At 49.9% G+C, this 19,745-nt stretch overlaps 2 protein-coding genes across 3 annotated transcripts in view; both read right to left on the bottom strand.

Moving 5' to 3' along the window:
* NLGN4X (neuroligin 4 X-linked) overlaps positions 1-19,495 on the bottom strand; it is a 239,876-nt gene extending 220,381 nt beyond the window's left edge. For both annotated transcript variants that reach the window (XM_079123141.1, XM_079123142.1), the window contains exon 1: positions 18,941-19,495. In XM_079123141.1, coding sequence (XP_078979267.1) covers positions 18,941-19,412 — 472 coding nt within the window. In that variant the 5' untranslated portion in view covers positions 19,413-19,495. The remainder of the gene's footprint in view (positions 1-18,940) is intronic.
* A 3-nt stretch (positions 19,496-19,498) lies between these two features.
* The window catches only part of LOC306651164 (uncharacterized protein), a gene marked incomplete at its 5' end in the record, with an annotated part of 82,242 nt that continues 81,995 nt past the window's right edge, over positions 19,499-19,745 (bottom strand). Inside the window, one exon of the mRNA XM_079123651.1 lies at positions 19,499-19,719. The remainder of the gene's footprint in view (positions 19,720-19,745) is intronic.

Here is a 19,745-nt window from a genome sequence, read left to right as displayed (position 1 = left end):
GAAACAGGGTTAGAAAATGAGAGTTAAAATCATTCAAAATGCCACCGGATACTTTACAAAGGGAGCCCCAGCAGAGCTGTTCAGTTTTACCAAGGGATCATTCTTTATGCATTATAGTAAAATTCCTGATTATCCAATAAATCAAAGAACTATTAAAATATCAGAAGATTAAATGTGTGTGTACAGGCGTATATATCTTCAACTCAATTACGACGCACAAATAAAGACTTCAGGGTCCAAACTCTACCAATAATTAACGTGCAACAGGGAAGTCCGTGTAATGGGTCTACAAAGGAATGCTTTGAATTTTTGAATTTCAAATATATTTACATGGTAACAAAAAGATTCGGGAATCAATCATGTGAACAGAGATACGGGGAGAAAAGGAACAGGGCAAAGACAAATAAATCAGAACCTAAGGAATAATAAGAGGAGCAATTGGGGATGCGGAAAAAGGACAGTTGAGCTAGTTATTAAAATCTCGACTTGGTTTACTTCCTCTTGGGAAGCGAGCTAGGGAAACATCAGGAAGTCTTAGCTCCTCGTCCGGGAGCACGTTCTGACAGACCCAGTGATTCTGCAGTGGCTGCTGTTAAGATTTAACCACACCTGATGCTACTCTTCTGACTTGTACCCTGGCACGGGAACAGCTGCTGGGGACACCGGCCGGCAGCAGGTGGGCAGGCTTGTGTGTAAAGCCTCCATTTTAGAAACCGCACGGAAGAAGATCCAGTGAACGCCGTCTACGTGCCGCCTCCTCCGAAGTTGCCAACCCATCAGCAGTATCGTCACCACTATCCTCACCCTCACTGCCATATCACTGCCCTCCGGGAGCTACTACCAGGGCCATCAAAATCACCACCACCACCACCATCACCGTCAGCAGCAGGAACAGCATCACCATGACAACCATCATCTCCATCACCACCGCCAACATCTCCATCACCATCATCACTATCATCTCCATTATCACCACCATCATTGCCTCCAATATTAGCAGCAGCAGTAGCAGCAAAAGCATCACCATGACAACCATCATCTCCATCACTACCATCACCACCACCAACACCTCCATCACCATCATCACTATCATCACCATTATCACCACAATCATCACCATCAACATCATCACCATTATCACCACCATCATCACCTCCAATATTATCATCATCATCAGCAGCAGCAAGAGCATCACCATGACAACCATCACCACCATCACCACCACTATCATCATAATCACCATCGTCAACCCATCACCACCCTGTCATCAAAAATCATCACTTCACTGTCACCACCACGCCCATCGTGATTGTCATCTCCATCGCCGTTGCCACCATCTTCATGATCATCACCACGACCATCATCACCATCATCAATATCATCACCATTATCACCACCATCACCAACATCTCCATCACCATCACCACCAGAATCATCATAATCACCATCATCAGCAGCATTATCATCACCATCATCATCATCAATTTTATCATCACCAGTAGCAGCAGCAGCATCACCATGAAAACCAACATCACCATCACCAACATCTCCATCACCATCATCACCCTCACCAGCCTCTTATCATCACCATCTCCATGATGTCCACCACCTCCACTATAATCATCACCAGTTTCTCCATCATCATTCATCACCATCATCTCCATCACCATTACTACCATCTTAAAAATCATCATCAATATCATCTCCATCACCATCATCATCACCATCAACACCATCATCTCCATCACCATCACCAACAATACCATCGTCATCACCATCCTCCTCCTCCCCAGCACCATCGTCATCACCATCAACATCAACCACCGGCATCAGCAGCATCTCCATCACCAGCATCACCCCATCATCACCCTCTTGTCATCAAAAATCATCACTATGACTGTCATCATCACTGCCATCATCACCATCTCTCCATCACCTATGCCACCATCTTCATCATCACCACAATCGTCTCCATCATCATCATCTCCATCTCCACCATCTGCATCTCCATCATCTCCATCTCCATCATCTCCATCTCCATCATCTCCATCACCATCATCTCCATCTCCACCATCTGCATCTCCATCATCTCCATCTCCATCATCTCCATCTCCACCATCTGCATCACCATCATCTCCATCTCCACCATCTGCATCTCCATCATCTCCATCACCATCATCTCTATCTCCATCATCTCCATCTTCATCATCTCCATCATCATCTCCATCTCCATCTCCATCATCTCCATCTCCATCATCTCTATCTCCATCATCTCCATCTTCATCATCTCCATCATCATCTCCATCTCCATCTCCATCATCTCCATCTCCATCATCTCTATCTCTATCATCTCCATCTCCATCATCTCCATCTCCATCATCTCCATCATCTCCATCATCTCCATCGTCTCCATCTCCATCATCTCCATCTCCATCACCATCATGTCCATCTCCATCATCTCCGTCTCTATCACCACCAAGATCATTATCACACTGTCATCACCCTCACATCACCATTATCACCACCGTCTTCATCTCCATCATCATCATCACCCCATTGCACCACTGTCATCAGAAATCATCATCACTACCGTCATCGCTCTGTCCACCGTCCTCTTCACACCATCTCCGTTACTCTAGCTTTCCATATGTCTTCACTCGTGCGTTGACTGTGTCCTTTGGACAAGGGGCTGTTAGCGTTGTTTAATTTGATCAGACACTAAAGATAATCCCTTTTTGCACATTTCTCAATTTACTTGCCCCCAAGTGCACTGTTCCCCTACTTCATCTTGACCATCACTCTAGAAAGTTACCTTGTCCCCTGCTGTATGGCGCACGTCTTCTTCATTTGGATTCATCTTTTTCTTTCATGTGATTTCTAATGTTAGAAAGCAGTGTTTTTTAATGCTTGATTCCAAAATGCTTCCTGCCCATTAATCAAAGGTCTAATTTACATTTTTAAGAGAGAGAGAAAGATCACCTTTCTCATTATGCACTCCAGGATCGCTAAAATGCTGATGCCTGGGACCAACGTCTGCAAGTGTGGAGTCAGTGGGGACCTGGGCGGAGCCAAGAAACCAGCACTTGAAAAAGTTCTCGATGAGATTGACAGCAAGAGCTGAAGGGCATTGAACGTCGAGAGCTGCGTCCGTGTGCGTGTGTGAACTAGAAGATCCCACCCGACCTCAGGACAGTATCCTTTCCCATCAGATCTCAGCACACATTTTCCATAAAGGGCAGCATAGTACATAGTCTAGATTTTGAGGGTTATATGGCCCCTGTCGCCACTAGCCAGCCTGGAATTACAGAATGAATGAGCTAAGCCTGGAAGTTTACATTCCATTAAAGTGTTTTGCAAAAACAGCAGCATGGTGGACTGAGCACCCGGGTTATACTCTGCACCCTCTTCACATACACAGGAAGGCTGAGGTCCTCCTCCAGCCGGATCCTGGACCCCGCCGGCCTCCTCAATCTTCACTCACTCACCTGTCAATATTCTCTCTAGCTCAGCTGGTAACTGGAGCGGTGCTGGGTAATTAGCTGACCACAAACAGGCGCTGCGCGTCAGATGCTCGGCTGAGCACGGGACTCTGCTTGGCGGCTCCCCAGTCTCTTAAAGGATGCTCGGCCATGGAGATCAATACAAACTCAGCCCTGAGCCTTCATCTCGAGCGTGCTATTTTCTCCACCTGCAATTCTCCCCTGCACACAATCACTTGGTCGATTACATTCCCTTCCCATTTCTCCTTGGTGCGCTCTCGCTCTGACTCCGGGGCACTAACAGATGTTTCCACCTCTCTCCGGCTCACTATATCATCACATTGATCATAACAAATGGTGATGACCACAACCTGCCCCTCTCCTCCAGTGTGGGCTGCAAGGAAATACAACTCCATCAGTGAAACGGCCCGCCAATCAGAATGTGCTCAATAAATATCCACAGGGTGCATCAGTAAGCGAAGGAGCTGTGGTTTTGCTAAGCTGCTGCTCACACAGAAGGAAATTGTGGGGATCAGAGGAAGAGGAGGAGACCAGGGTTCCATGAACCCTCCAAGGATATGGCCCCTGTGAACTAAACGTTCTATCAACTCTCACCAACTAAAGTTCCTACTAGCTACATACCAATAGTATCAGACTGGAGATCAAGCCTTGAATGCCTTGCTCTGCAAAGGCTCCTGGGCTGAAAGGTTGACCCCAAATGTAGTAATGAAGGAGGAAGTGACTGGGTTGTGGAGGCTTCCTGACCTCATCCCTGGATTCATCCCTGGATAGCTGAATGGAAACCACAGGCAGAGGGGCGTGACTGGAAGTAGCTCTCTGTGCACATTGTCTAGGGCCTCTTCTTCTTCCTCTCTGTCTCCTGAGATGAATAGCTTTGCCACGAGATGAGTACCTTTTTCTGATACATCCGTCCGCCATGATGTTCCACCTCCACTCAGACCCACATCAAGGGGACCAAGAAAGTCCGAAGGGAAATCCATGAAACCGTGAGCCCAGAAAAATCCTTCTTCCTCGAGTTGTTTTTCTCAGGTAGTTCAGCATTGCAACAGTAAGTGGACTGACACACAATTTACAGCAGAAATCTTAAGAAAAATACTGGAACCCAATACAACACTAGTGCCTAGTGACAGAATTTACACAACTGCATAAGAATCGAAGACCCATTTCTACCACCACCACCCCCAAGACTCCACGTACTCCAACCCTCACAGAGCCCAGTGAGCAGAAGGAAGCCACTAAGGATGACCTCCGGTGGTTCTTGCAGACGTCCTTGGGACAGATGCACCTGGTTAGGCATTTTCCTGAAGTCCCACAATGCACCTCTCCCCCAAATGTTCAGCAGCTGAAAACATAGACTGCAATTTGCCCGGGTTCCTTTTCCCGTCCCCCAGATGGACTTCTGTATTGACTTGTACTTCAGTAAACCCAGCCCTTGAGCTAGAAGTCGTAGAAGAGACAGCAGACACAGCAGTGTTGCCCCGACTTTAAACAGCCTCCCCCATTCAAGGTCACGATGTCCATCTGCAGTTCCACCTCATGCTGTCTCTTGTCCACGAGCTGCTGGACCCAGAAATTCAACTCCCAACCCAGAGCAGGCTGGACGGCGGTCTGATGAAGCTCTCCTGATCTGCCGCACGCGCTCCTTATAGGCTCAGATGTCACCAAGAGGTGCAGGTGCTTGCCAAACAATAACACCAAGTCCCAAGTCAGCTCTCTCAGTTTCTAATTTCTACTGAAAGAAACACCTGGGTACTGTTCTGCCTCAAGCTCATTTCCTGCACACGCTGCTCCTTCATTTCTTCCCCCCGGAACAGGGAATTGGACCCAGAGATCTCTCCATACCAGGCAAGTGCTCTACGACTGACCTACATCTCCAGCCTTTTGAAAAACTCTAATTGGAGGCAGGGTCTCGCTAGGTGGCCCAGGCTGGCCCGAACTCTGCAATCCTCCTGCCTCAACCTCCCAAGTAGCTGGGATGCCAGGCATGGGCCACTGTGCCCACTGCCATTTATTCTTCTTTGGCCACGATTCATACCCATTCATTTCCCTGAGCACCCAAAACATGACCAAGATAATGGGCGTCACTGGTATTGGCTGGATTAGCATTCAGTTATCCATGAAGGAACTACTCTAAGCTAGATTGTGATGGACTTACCCATTCTCCTCTCCCTGTGGGACTGGGCAGCTAACTCACATCCATGCACCTCTTCTCTCTGGAAACTGAACGTGGTTTGAGTTTGTCAACTGGACCAATAGGCAGCCTTCCCAAGGCAATGACCTTCTGTGAGCTCAGGGATGATGTCACAAAGAAATAAAAGGGACCATTTCGGTCACCACCTGGAGACAGCCTATCTGAGAAAGCCAAAAGAGAGGAAGAGAGAAGGACCAAAACAAGTGTCCAGTGGCAATGGATAGACTTCTGGGCGCCATTTTGAAGCCACATCTCCTGTTGATTTCTGAGTAAGGCGATGGAATGAATCTGTTCTTTCCCCTGAGATGAATTTAACATGAGTTTCTTTCACTGGCTACTAAACCATGCTAAGCAATTGCACGTAATATGTCTCAAACCACCTGTCCCACACGTAATACTGATGTGGAAGTTGGGTAATAATGTGGTCAACATTGGAAATGGTTCTATTTTGTATATCATGGCATATTTGTGAATTGCTGCTATATGAACTGATTGCTTCAAACTCAGTAAATTTGGAGTCTGGTATGGTGGTACACGCCTGTCATCCCAGCATTTCGGGGACTAAGGCAGGAAGATCAGGAGTTCAAAGTCAGTCTCAGAAAAAGTGAGGCCCAAAGCAACTTGTGGAGACCTTGTCTCTAATTGAAATACGGAATAGGGCTGGGGAGGTGGCTCAGGGGTTAAGTGCTCCTGAGTTCAATCTCCAGTATAAAGAAAGAATAGCAAAATAAAACAAATAAATTGAATGACTTTGAAAAATGTAATTGAATGGAGTGCCTCCGGATAGAGGCTGAGGCACAAGCTCACCAGGGCCATCTACCTTAAATCCTCTCATGAAGCATCAGTGTTGGGAACACCACGGAAAGTTCAGCAATTGTAGAAGATCTTTGTTGTGGTTTAGATGTGAGGTGTCACAAAAACCTTATTTTGAGAAAACTCAAGAATGTTCAGAGAAAAATTATCGATTATGAGAAATGAAATCTGCTCAGTGGATTAATCAGTGGATAGAGGTTAACTAGGTGGTGACTGTGGGCAGGTGGGTGTGGCTGGAGGAGCTGGTCACTGGGCACCTGCCTTTGGGGTTTATATCTGGTCCCTGGTGAGCTAAGCTCTCTCTGCTTCCTGGTTCCACGTCCTGAGTTGCTCTCGTCCTCCAGGCCCTTCCGCCATTTTGTTCTGCCTCACCTTGGGCCAGAGCCATGGAGTTGGCCCACCATGGACTGAATCTCTGAAACCATGAGCCACAATAAACCAGGTGGTAACTCAAGGCAGGTGGGGTGTGGCTGGAGGAGCTGGGTCACTGGGGACATGCCTTGGGGACTATATCCTGTCCCTGGCTCCTTGGGGACTATATCCTGTCCCTGGCTCCATGGGGACTATATCCTGTCCCTGGCTCCATGGGGACTATATCTGGTCCCTGGTGAGCAGAGCTCTCTCTGCTTCCTGGTGCCACATCCTGAGCTGCTCTCCTCCTCCAGGCCCTTCCGCCATTTTCTTCTGCCTCACCTTGGGCCAGAGCATGGAGTCGGCCCACCCTGGACTGCACCACGATCCCCAGAAGGAAGCCTCTGTGGGTTAGAAGCGAGGCCGACATCTTGCCCCCATTTCAGTGGGAGGCTTATTCCACACAAGCAGTGCCAGTGGGTTGGGAAATCTCTGTCTTGGGAACCACAAGTCAAGACCCATTTCTCCAGAGAACCAAGGGGTGTCCTGGGAACAAAATCATCTCTGGGGGCTTCCCCAGGAGAAAGCAGAGGGAAGCGACATAAGATTCTAGAAAACAGGAAGGCAGATCGCTCCGATCCTGGCTTCTGGGTTGGTCAGGCAGAAGCACATAAGGCAGGTGGGGTGCGACTCCGGGAGGAACCGCAGCCCTTACCGCCATCTGGGCGGAATGGCTCAGAGGACTTCCGATCAGGGCTGATCATCTCCCTGAGTCTAGAGGAAGCTCGATCTGTGCTACGCTGAGTCCTTACTCAAACCAAGAGCTTTAACTAATTTTTTGGACATGGTTCCGTCTCCACGCGATCTAAGTGTGGTTCGCTGCATTTAAAAATGGGTCCCCGGCTGGATTCTCCGCAGTACAAACCAGTCAGTCTGTGGGCTGTTCCCTCCCACTTTTCTACCACCTTCCATCCCAACCCCTCAGATCCTTGGCAACTGGGGACAATGCACGGCCTCCGGTCCCGGCTACCGTGCGTGATCATCGTGTGCTGGGGATCCTGAGGGGCGACCCTCGGCCACAAAGGGCTTTGTCTTGGTGCAGGTGGAGAGTTTGTGGCAGGACGCGGGACGAGCCCCTTCCTCTTGCTTTCTAAATCACCTTGCAAAGCAGTGACTCTCTAAGGAGGAAAGCACGTGGCTTCCGGATCAGTTCAGATGAAGCCTGCGTTTGACGCCTTCAGCCACAAAAGCCAACCCGAACTCTCGAGATGATTCGTGACACAGAGAGAGAGACACATGACAAACAAACAAATGTGCATTCCGACGTGGGACCCTGGATCCAGTGCACCCTTCCCGAACCTTCACAGAAGGGTCAGGTGAGGGACATGCATGCAGCCTGCCCGGGAGGCTAGCAGGGGATCACCTGGGATGGACCTGTAATGGTACTTTTCCAGAGGGGCAGAGCAGAGTCCAGCTCTGCCGAGGGATGGAGTGGATGAGGGACAGCAAGGCGTGGAAAACACCTGCCAAGCTGCCCAGTCCCCTGGTCCATCTGCGGCCGCCTGTTCGTACAAGAAAAATCTGCATTGGAGGTCGGGAAAGACCAGCCTTTGTCTCAAAATGCCGTGGTCCTCAAAGCCCTGTGTGTCCAGAGTTGCAAACTGAACAAATAACGCAAAGAACCTGAAGGGAGGCAGGGAGGGGACTTTCCATCTGCACACGGAGCTGCAGTGGGCTCAGGACCGGGGAGTCCTGCAGGGGACGGTGCCGGGAAGGAAGGCCGCCCTCTGCCTGGCAGAGTGGACCGTTGTGGGCTGAGGTCCTCACAGGACTCCTCATCAGAGCCAGGAAAAGGTCCTGCAGGACCTTCCCCATGCCATGTTTTCCTCCGCGGGGGAAACATACGCACCCGGCAACCCTGACACGGGCAGGCGGGATTGGGTCTCACCACGACCTGACGTGAGCCTCGGCTCCGCCCTTCCTCCCACGTCGACGTCCTTGGGCAGGAGGCCCTTTTCTCTCCGAGGACGGTTTATCCCCTTCAAGGGGGAAAACCTGTGATCCTATGATCGGAAGCTGCTTGGCTGTCACTCATGTGCACGAATGTGCCGCGGAGAGAGTCGGGGAGCCCCAAGTGACTGGCAGGCAAAGTTCCGGGGGAATCTGAGAAATGTCCAGATGTGTGAGGGACATCAGGGCCGTAAAACCTGCTCCACGGTCCGCAAGAGCATCCCGGCCCCAGGGGACCCCAGGGCAGCCTCTCCTGAGGCCGATCCAGTTGGTCTGGGGGGAAGATTCCTTCAGGATTCCCGCGACCTCCGTCGGCAGACCTTCCAGCCTCCCGTTTAGCACTTTTTATGTCCGGGGAAGCTAAAGGGATGATAAGCCAGCAGCTGGGTCTCGGGGAACCGGGCTTCCTCAGGGCCACGGGGTCAGCAGGTGCCCTACACGTGCATCTCAAGAGGGGTCAGAAATCCTGCTGGGGGGACACACTGGAGAGGAGAGCTGCCTTGCTCCAATTTCAGAGACTATAGCAAAATGCTTGAGGGCCGGGTGCTTCTATAAAGAAATGAGGATGCACAGCTGACACTCAGGGGCTAGCGGGGCGCAGAGCATGCAGACCGCCTGCGCCCCTGCGCAGAGTCTCCGCTACATCGCAACGGGGTGGACGCGACCCAGGGCGGTAAGCGCAGCAGGCAGCGCCGTACCGGTCCCTCCCCACGGAGCTGTAGACGGACGTCCCAGCCTCCTGGCCTCGGCCCTGCTTCACGCCCTCCTCCAGACCCGCCGCTACATACCCTAGACGTGGGACTGAGGGGATGAGTTTCCAGCACCTGGACTTTAACAGTGGGCGTTCACACCCTGAGGCCCACGTTCCCAGCATAGGACGGAAATTTCCTTACCCCCCGACTTGTACTGGCCCGAGGCCTCGTCTCCAGCCAACACTAAGGACGACGGGTGGAGGAATAACTTAAAAATGAATCACCTGAAATGATCCAAAGAAGAGACAGTGACCCAGCTCTCCCACTCTGAGGTTTATACCCAAAGGACTTAAAATCAGCACACTACCGTGACACAGCCACATCCATGTTTATAGCAGCTCAACTCACAATAGCTAAACTACGGGACCAATCTAGGTGCCCTTCAACAGATGAATGGATAAAGAAACTGTGGTACACGATGGAATATTACTCAACCCTGAAGAAGAATGAAATTCTGCCATTTGCAGGTAAATGGACGGAGTTGACGAATAGCATGCTAAGTGAAATATGCCCATCCCAAAAAACCAAAGCCCTAATGTTCTCTCTGATCTGCAGATGCTAATTCATAATAAATGGGGACTAGGGAAGAATAGAGGTACTTTAGATTAGGTAGAGGGAGTGAAGGGAGGGAAGGGTGTGGGGCAGGAAGGACAGTAGAATGAACAGACATGGTGACTCATGTGCATGTGTGACTGCATGACCATGTGATCCTGCAACATGGACAGTCAGAAAGATGAGAGACGACCCTCCATTTATGTCTGATCTGTCAAAATGCAGCCATGCCTTCTGCTGTCAGGTGCAACTCGTTAGAACAAATTAAGAAAACATTTAAAGAGACAGAATGGAAGAAAGAAGCTGGCGTTGGGCTGGTTTGGATCGGTGGTGCCATAACCCAACTGGCTGGAGTGGAGACTAACCTGCGCTGGACGGGCAGCAGGCTGCGACCTCACTACTGGGCTTGGCTTCCTGATGGAGTGATTGACAATGTCTTCAAAGAGCAGAGGCCACAGCAGCGTGTGGTTAGAGGCCTCCGTTTTAAGGAGAGAAGACACAGAAGAGCACGTGTCTCAGAACCTACTATTTCCAAATCGCGATGAAGCTGATGCCAGCAGCCCTTCCCTGGAACTGAGTCAAGACCCCCACGTTCTCCCTTCAGGAAGCCCCCGGCCCAAGCGTGAGGACGGGGTTCTCAGCAAAACCGAACCCCAGGGAGTTGAGGCTGAGGAAACTCTGGGAGGCTTGGGAGTCCGGGAAGAGGCGCCCACGGTGGGGAACTCAGCCGCCGTCCCTAAAACCCACTCCCACGCGGCAGAGCAGAGCAGAAGGCCGGGTCCTGGAGTCCAACGGGGACTTTCTCTGTTTTTTTGCACTGTTTCCGCGGATGATTCATCTGGACCTGTTTCCATAGAAACCCCAGAGCTGCTTCCCTGCACCCCAGCAATGGAGACGGGACTGAAATCATGAGGACGTCCCTGCCCTGTCCCTGGTCCCGGGCTGTCCGCGCCCTTCGCCTCGACCCCGGCCGAGCTGCCCGGTCCCTGCAGATCAGCGTCCCTCCCGTCCTGAGCTGCAGCTCAGACTCGGACCCTCCCGGCCGCTGGGCGGTCACAGCCCCGAGGAAATGGGATGATCTGCGGAGATGGGGTCCAAGTGGCTCATAGGATGAAAAGACGGGAAAACCGACACCTTCCCACCCAGGTGACGGGGACGGGCCAGGAGCCCGTGACCCCAGACCCATAGCCACGGGCACTGAGGAGGCTTCCCCTGATTTCCCAGAGAGCAGCTGGCCCAGGGTCACACCAGTCCTACACCAGGCAGTGACAGGGGACAGACGGACGTGGCGGTGGACCCCGAGGTCCAGGGGATGAGCTGACCCCCGGGCTTTCTGTTCCCAGGAGCCCCTGGCTGGCAGCCCTGCCTGGCCTCCGTGGACAGCCCACGTCCCTTTCCTCACCAACCGCCTGCTGCCTGCAGGAGAGACACAGCCTGAAATCATGTCCCAGAGGAACCCAGTGACCCTGAAGGGGACTCTGTGACCCCGACACAGACCAGGTCCCAGGGCCCAGAGACCAGGGTCATTCCTCCACCATAGAACCTGCAGGAACAGGAGCCAGTGAGAGCCAGCCAGCCTGGACCAGGGAGACCCAGAGTGGCCATGGCCGTGGGGGCTGGACAGTCTGAGGTCGCCCTGCTGTCCATCAAAAATCAGGGGGCGGACCCGGGTGGGACTCTCTGGAAACTTCCCTGGAACCCCATAAAACTGGATGCAGGAGAGGCCTGCTGTCCCCTCCTCTCTGAGAGGACCCCTCTGTCCCTTGAGAGTGTCCCCTTCCCTCTCCTTCCCTTCAATCAGCTCCTGCCTGTTAACTAAATCTCAATGACCAGGGTTTGTAGAGGTGGGTCCCCTGCTGCCTCAGTTTCCCTGCAGGACTCAGCCTGATAACAAGAAGATGTGCGATATTATCATTTTCAACAGCTGCGAACAAAAAATGAATATTCAAAATATCAAATGACCTGCCTAAGAGAATACGGGACATAAAGGACACTATCCAATCCAGCTGTGCCATCCAACAGTCAATGAAATGAGAGCACGTTCTGGAAAGAAACGCTATTCAGGAGCCCAGCCAGCCTCCCAGGAGACTAACGGCCCCCAGAGTTTCTATCTTGGACCGTTATTTACAAACAAAATTTAGGGAAATCCATCTTCACTATTCTAGGTCATTTTGATTGGTGGAAATTAGGAGAAAATCTAAACTGCAAACTGCATTAAGAGTGACATCGTGTGATGCAGCCACATCAATATTCACAGCTGCCCAATTCACAGGAGCTAGATGGGGGAACCAACCTAGGTGCCCTCCAATAGGTGAATGGATAGACTGTGGTATGTATATACGATGGAATATTACACAGTCACGAAGAAGAATAAAATGATGGCATTTGCAGGCAAATAGATGGAGTTGGAGAATGTCATGCTGAGTGAGAGAAGCCAATCCCCAAAAAAGCAAAGAATGAATGATCTCTCTGAGAAGCGGATGATGACACATAATGTGGGGTGGGAGGGAGGCAAGAATGGAGGAAGGAGGGACTTTATCGAGGAAAGAGGGGTGGGATCGCATGGAGACAGATGGGTGCGGAGAGTTTCACCTCAGTTTCCTCGAGCTCTTCAAACACTGAGAAGGTTTTCATCGATTCACTTCAGATTGATCGTGATCTAACTCTCGCTCATAGTCACCTCTACCCAGGAGCTGCGAGGCCACCGTGTCCCACATCCGACGGCAGGTGGCAGCCGGAATCGACCCATTATTTTCTGCAGGATCTCATGTGGATGTGGGTGGCGAACACACGCTCGCCCGCGCCCACCAGGTTACGATCCGTTTTTCACTTGGGTTTGGCCGCTGTGTAGACGCAGCCGGCTCATGTGCGACGAGAAGACAAATGAAACCAATTTCTCTTGAAAACCGAGCCACCCGAAGGCGGGCGGTACCCTGTTCAAGACTCCCTTCCAAAAACGGTGAGAACGCGGCCTGGGCGACCGGTTCTTCTCCGTCACACCGCGGGCCAGAAATCCTCTTAATGACGCAAAAAACGAGTCCGTTCAGGAAGAAAAGCGAGCAAAAGTCACATGATGCACATTTATTCTGCACTGAATGGAGCAACCTAAGCAGGCCAGCGGAGACGGTCCTCCTTCTTCCCAGGAACAGAGGACTCTCCAGCGCTCACGCTCTGTGCCCTGTGCTGGGTGGACGCTCTGGATCCCCAGGTCCACCTCTGCTGACTCTCAGGGAAACTGAGGCCAGCAGAAGAATCCCCGCAGCTGAACCCCAAGGCCAGCAAGCAGCCTCTGGCCAGGCGGCCACAGGGAGAGACGGGGATTTGCAGCAATAAAGCCCCAGGAAGCAGGGTGATCCCTATAGATGCAGGTCAAGAGGGGAGACAGAGATGGAGACTGCTCAAGAGATTTTGCTAACAGCACTGGAGAAGCAGAGAAGGCGGCAGCTGAGGGGCTGGGGATTGGACCGGGGTGCTCAGCCAGGGAGCCACCTCCCCGGCCCTATTTATATTTCATTTACGGACATGGTCTCACTAAAACGCTGAGGACCTTGATAAATGGCGTGGAGGCTGGTCTCCAATTTGCCTTCCTCCTGCCTCAGCCTCCTGAGTCAATGGGATTCGAGATGGATGCAACCTCATCCAGAAATTCTCCTGATCTCAAGCTCAGCGGATTGACACATATAAATTCCACCTGCAGCCTTGATCACCTTGTGCTGCTTGAAATCCCAAGTGAAATCACAGTATTCCAAGATCAGGGCCATATGACGAGACCGCCAGAGTTTCAGAAAACCTGTGTATCTTCCCAGCACGAGGATTCTAGCTAGAATTCAGAGTTAGGGATTTCTAAGGTAAGTGCAGCTTGCTTGGCATAGAAGAAATTTTCCTGCTCAAGAGACCACCCGCTTTTCCATCATCTGGTGTACCTGAGTCCCCCGGAATGTCCACTCTTCCTCTGACCAGGTGGGACTTCTTGAGTCCACAGTGCCAATCCAAACTCTTCCTGGGTGGCTCAGGAGGCCAAGGTAGGAGGACAGCAAGTTCAAGGCCAGCCTCAGGAACTGAAAGCAGTCCTAAGCAAATTAGCAAGATCCTGTCTAAGGACTTAAATTCAGCACAATACAGTGATGCAGCCACATCAATGTTATAGCAGCTCAACTCACAATAGCTAAGCTATGGGACCAACCTAGGTGCCCTTCAACAGATGGATGGATAAAGAGACTGGGGTACATATACACAGTGGAATATTACTCAGCCTTGAATAAGAATGACATGATGGCGTTTGCTGGTAAATGGATGGAGCTTAGAGAATATCATGCTAAGTGAAATAAGCCAATCCTAAAATAACCAAATGTTTTCTCTGATGTGTGGATGCTAATTCACAATAATGGGGTTGCTAGGGAAGAATAGAGGTACTTTAGATTAGGTAGAGGGAGTGAAGGAGGGAAGGGTGTGGGGCAGGAAGGACAGTAGAGTGAACAGACATGGTGACTCATGTGCATGTGTGACTGCATGACCATGTGATCCTGCAACATGGACAGTCAGAAAGATGAGAGATGACCTCCATTTATGTCTGATCTGTCAAAATGCAGCCATGCCTTCTGCTGTCAGGTGCAACAAGTTAGAACAAATAAAAAGACTTTTAATAAAATGCCTGGGGATGTGGCCAAAAAAATGCGATTTCACTTTTATAGAATCTGCAACCGTATGTTGTTATTACCCAATAATAAAAGGACGAGGTTAGTAACTTGCATTGATATTTTCTTTCTATTTCCTAGACTCATGAGGGAGAATGGAAGGGTTGGTTGTACCTCCCCTGAAATCTTCCAAGCACAACGCTTTCGATATCTATGTCCAAAGATCCGGGGGAAGTGGCCAAATTCAGTCAGCGCCAGATTGGTCCACGTGCCCTGTGGATTCCCTAATGCCTCCTGGACTAAGCCATGGCTTTCCTCTTCGACAATATGAAATAGGTTGCTGAGGAGGTTGAAAATGTCGGCTATTTGTCCTTCATCTTTAATTCTCAAGCGTGCCAAAGGTCATCACGAAAAACAGGGAGTTTCCATAGGTGGTCTTTCTACATCCTTGGACCCCCTGACTGAGAGCAATTGTGAATTCCAACGTCCTCTCCCATTTATCAACGAACATGGACTTATTCTTTACCTCCACCTCAGACTTCTGAGCTTGGCGTTCACCAAGCGAAGCGCCAAGCTACGCTCTGCATGGCTTCCCCAAAGTGGTCACTGTTCTCTCTCACACACACTGTGCAGATCCTGCAGAAATCTCCTTTCTAGTTACAACACTGTTCCTACGCCCTACTCTCTACCCCGATGGGGTTCATGGACAGTGACCCTTGAGCATCTATCAAAAGGTTAAATCTGCGACTCTGTGCTGATCCATTAGCTCGTCGCTGGGACCCCAAAGACCAACGATTCTTCGAGAAAAACCTAAATGATTTATTGACATCTGTAAGGTAGGAATTAGTTATAAAGAATCAGGTCTAGGTTGGTTCCACAATCTGGCTATGGTGAATTGAGCAGCTATGAACATTGATGTGGCTGTATCTCTCTAGTGTGCTGATTTTAAGTCCTTTGGGTATAGGCCGAGGACTAGATGTCCTGCGATTGATGTATGGATAAAGAAACTGTGATATATATATACAATGGAATATTACTCAGCCATAAAGAAGGATAAAATTATGGCATTTGCAGGCAAATGGATGAAATTGGAGAATTTCATGCTAAGTGAGATAAGCCAATCTCAAAAAACCAAAGGATGAATGATCTCGCTGATAAGGGGATGATGACACTTAATGGGGGGTGGGAGGGGGGCAAGAATGGAGGAAGGAGGGACTGTATACAGGGAAAAGTGGGGTGGGAGGGGTGGGGGCACAGAAAAAAATAAGAGAATGAATCAAACCCTGTGTAAATGTATGATCACGCAAATGCTGTGCCTCTACTTCATGTACCAACAGAGAAACAACATGTATCCCATTTGCTTACGATAAAAAAAAAAAAAAAAGAGATACAGCAGGAAAAAAAAAATAGAATCAGGCCTAAGTTTAGATGGTCATGTTGTTCCTTTGTACCAATAAACTCCCCTTCAGCAAGACCTGACTTATTTTAAAGGGCAGTTGCTATAATTCTTCTGCTTTTGAAGAAAAATCATAGCATATAAAAGTCTATCATGCAAAAAGACTTCTAGCAACTTTCTCGTGTTTTTTATTTATTTTTAAAAGACAAGGTGCTGGGGATGTGGCTCGGTGGTAGAGCACTCGCCTGGCGTGCATGACCTTCGGGGCTTCATCATCAGCTCCGTGAAAAAAGAAACAATAGCAAAAAAGGAAAATAATAATATGCACTGTTATGGTTTAGACGTGAGGTGTCCCCCAAAATCTCATGTGTGAGACGATGCAAGGAAGTTTGCAGGCGAAATGATTGGTTTGTGAGTCTTCACCCTATGAGTGGATTAATCCATTGATGTGGATTAACTGAGTGGCAGCTGTAGGCAAGTAGGGTATGGCAGGAGGAGGTGGGTCACTCTGCCTCTGGGGTGTATGTTTTCTCTGTGGAGAGAGGACAAAGCTCTCTCTGCTTCCTGGTGGCCACGTCATGAGCATCTTTCCTCTTCCGCCATGATGTTCTGCCCCATCTTGGACGCAGACCGATGGAGTCCGCCATCTTTGGACGGAGACCTCTGAAACCGTGAGCCTCGACTGAACTTTTTCCTCCTCTAAAATTGTTCTTTTCAGGTCTTTTGTTGACAGCAGCGAAAAAAGCTAAATAAACACGCACTTAGCTCAACGATCCATTTTTTAATTTTATGGGACTTCTCCATATTACACGGCAGAAGGGACGTAGACCTTCGAGCCAGCCTGATCCAGACAGAAAGACGAATGTCAAAAATACATATGTGTCTATCAAACTGAAATTTATTTATTTATTCTGGTTTCCAAACCATTTAATAAATGCCAAGCTATGGTTGAAGATCTTGCCTCAAGAAAGAACTTTCCGAGGAAACCACAGGACATCATAGTTTGAACGCGTTGCACAAGTGGAATGAATAGCCAGTAATTAAACATCTAATTAAACATCCCAACCTTCCTACTGATTCTGAAGTTGATATAATTCAGACAAAAAACAAGGGAAAAAAACACACACAAAATTCTTGACCCAATTAATCTGAGAGACGGTGGGGTTTTGCTTCGTTTTTGTTTTTGGTGTTTAGATTCTGGCTTTGGACGCGCACTAGCCAAACTCCAATATTTACATCTTATGGGGAGGTCGATTTTGCGCGTTCAGCCCTATGAGGTTTCCGATTCGCTGGTCAGGACGGTGCACACATTGCTTTGCGAAGTCAAAAGAGCTCAAGGAGAAAAATCGGGTTTTATCGTTACCGTGAAATTGCTTTTCCACCAGGTAGCCCTGTCCTGACTTTTTAGCGTCCCCGGCTCCAGGGCCACGCTTAATGGTGAAGCCATGGCCGAGGGGTCTGCATGTCAATGCAGGTGACTCTGCACATCTCGGTCTCCGAGCAAAGGGGCTCCTGGCTTTGCTTGCGGGGTGTTCCGATGGGGTGCGACGAGGTCTACGCAGAGGGATGCCTTCTGAGAAGCACGGGAGCTCCGCGAATTTCTTTCCGTGGGCTCTTCCTGGTCATCCCAATGAGACACCCGCACGGTGCGGGTTTTCACTCACCTGCGACCATCGTCCGACCACGTTCATGGAGAAAGAACCACGGGGCGCAAGGAACAGAATCTGGGGAACGGCAGGTGCGCCTACCCCTGAGCTTCTGCAAAATCGTACTGGAAAACATTCCCCAGGGAGCCAAGGATAAGAAAGAGACTGGAGAGGGAGGGAGAATCAAATTCTCCATCAGAAAAGGCAAAAGAGGAGATCAAGTGTCTCGAGGGGATGAGTCTAGAATCCCCACGAATTTCCTCCTTCAGTTCCAGTAAGATCTCCATTTGTTTGAGTCTCCCACTCCCTAGAAATGGCACATGAAAAAATAATATAACCGAGGAACGTGGCTGCAGAGGAAATGTGAATCTGAAGTCGACACGGGTGTGGGGATGCCCACGTTTTCATCACACGAGATTAAGTCAATGCACTGAGCATTATTTTTTCGATTTTCACACATTTTCGCTATTGCTCTGTGGAAGAGAGTGTTCTTTTCTTTTTTTTTTAACGAAAGCTACACATTATTACCTAAAGTAGCTGCGATCTTCTTTATAGATACATCTGCCACCTGACAGTGAAGGACAGGAGGGGAAAAAAATAAAAACAATATCCAAACCCACACCGACGAGATGCGTCGTAAACCACGGACGCCCGCCATCACGTGCCCCATCCCTTCCTGGGCTATTGAAGACCGTCTTTGAACCCCTTCCAAGACTCAAAAAAGGATCATGATGTCTTACGTACATAAAGCAGGCAGACCCGTCCATTCCATTTATTTTGTTTTTTTAGTTTTCAGACACAAAAATGATAATGCACTTTTTTATAGATTCATCGCTTCTTCTCCAATGACTCAGGTACAGCATGTGACATCATATACTCGTGCTAATTAGCACCTGTAATGGAAGGCCCTGAGCAGGCTAAGGAGTTACCAATTAAAGAAGTCATGAACGACAGTCTGATGGACCCACTAGAAACTCAGTCAGTGCCTGCGACCCTCTAAGTTGCTACGAGAACCACCACTCTCTGAACTGGGAAAACAGGTAAACAGATGGGTCTGCAGGGAACAGCATGGGCGGCCCTAAGGAAAGGACTTACCATCTTCCGTGGGCACGTAGATGTTCAGGTAGAGGCAGTCTTCGTTCTGATCTTGAACGTAGGTCATCAGAGTATCCAGATTGGCGGTAAACCAGATGGGCAGCATATCATGCAGGAGGGACCTCTCGTCCAGGTGTTGAGGGCACACGGCAGCAAACTGGGTGGCGTTCCGAACACCAGTCCATGAGGAAGGGGGTTCTGGAGGCTGGAACCGCCTCTCTCCAGTGGGAGGTGAGGCGTAGGGCACCCCCAAGTATTGCTCCACTGGACCCAAAATCTCATTGGGCAATGGTGTTCTTAATCCCCGGATTTTGCCGTAGTTGGTGTTGACCACCGGATACTGTGCTTGGCTGTCGATCAGGGTGAACTTGATGGCCAGAGCGGTAATCCAGAGCAGGACGTTGGAGTTTAACATGACACAGACCGGGGTGAAGAACAACGGGAGCCATAACAATCCCTTGGGCCTTGACATGGTTCACATGCACATCCGCAGGTGGTCCAGGTGATAGGGGGCCAAGGAGGGGAAGAGGTGAGGGGACGCCGGCGGAGAGGGGGGTTTCCAGGGAGCACAGGGCCCAGGAGAGGCTACGCAGGAGAGCGCCTGGCTCACTGCTCGGAGACAAGCTCAAGGTCAGGAAAAAACATGGCGGACATGTTGGATTCCCATTGCCAGGGGACCACTCTCGTTGAATCCTGCAGCCAGATTTCGGCAAGGGTGATGCTGTCCAAGGAAGCGCTGACCCTCCAACAATGACTCCTTATGAAAACACCAAAGCAACCTGAAGGGAAAAGAAAGTAAAGAAGG

Source organism: Sciurus vulgaris (genome assembly GCF_902686455.1).
Source record: "Sciurus vulgaris genome assembly, chromosome: X".
Lineage (NCBI taxonomy): Eukaryota > Metazoa > Chordata > Mammalia > Rodentia > Sciuridae > Sciurus > Sciurus vulgaris.
Note: the sequence above shows the minus strand (reverse complement) of the source record. Positions and strands in the feature narration are given on the sequence as shown.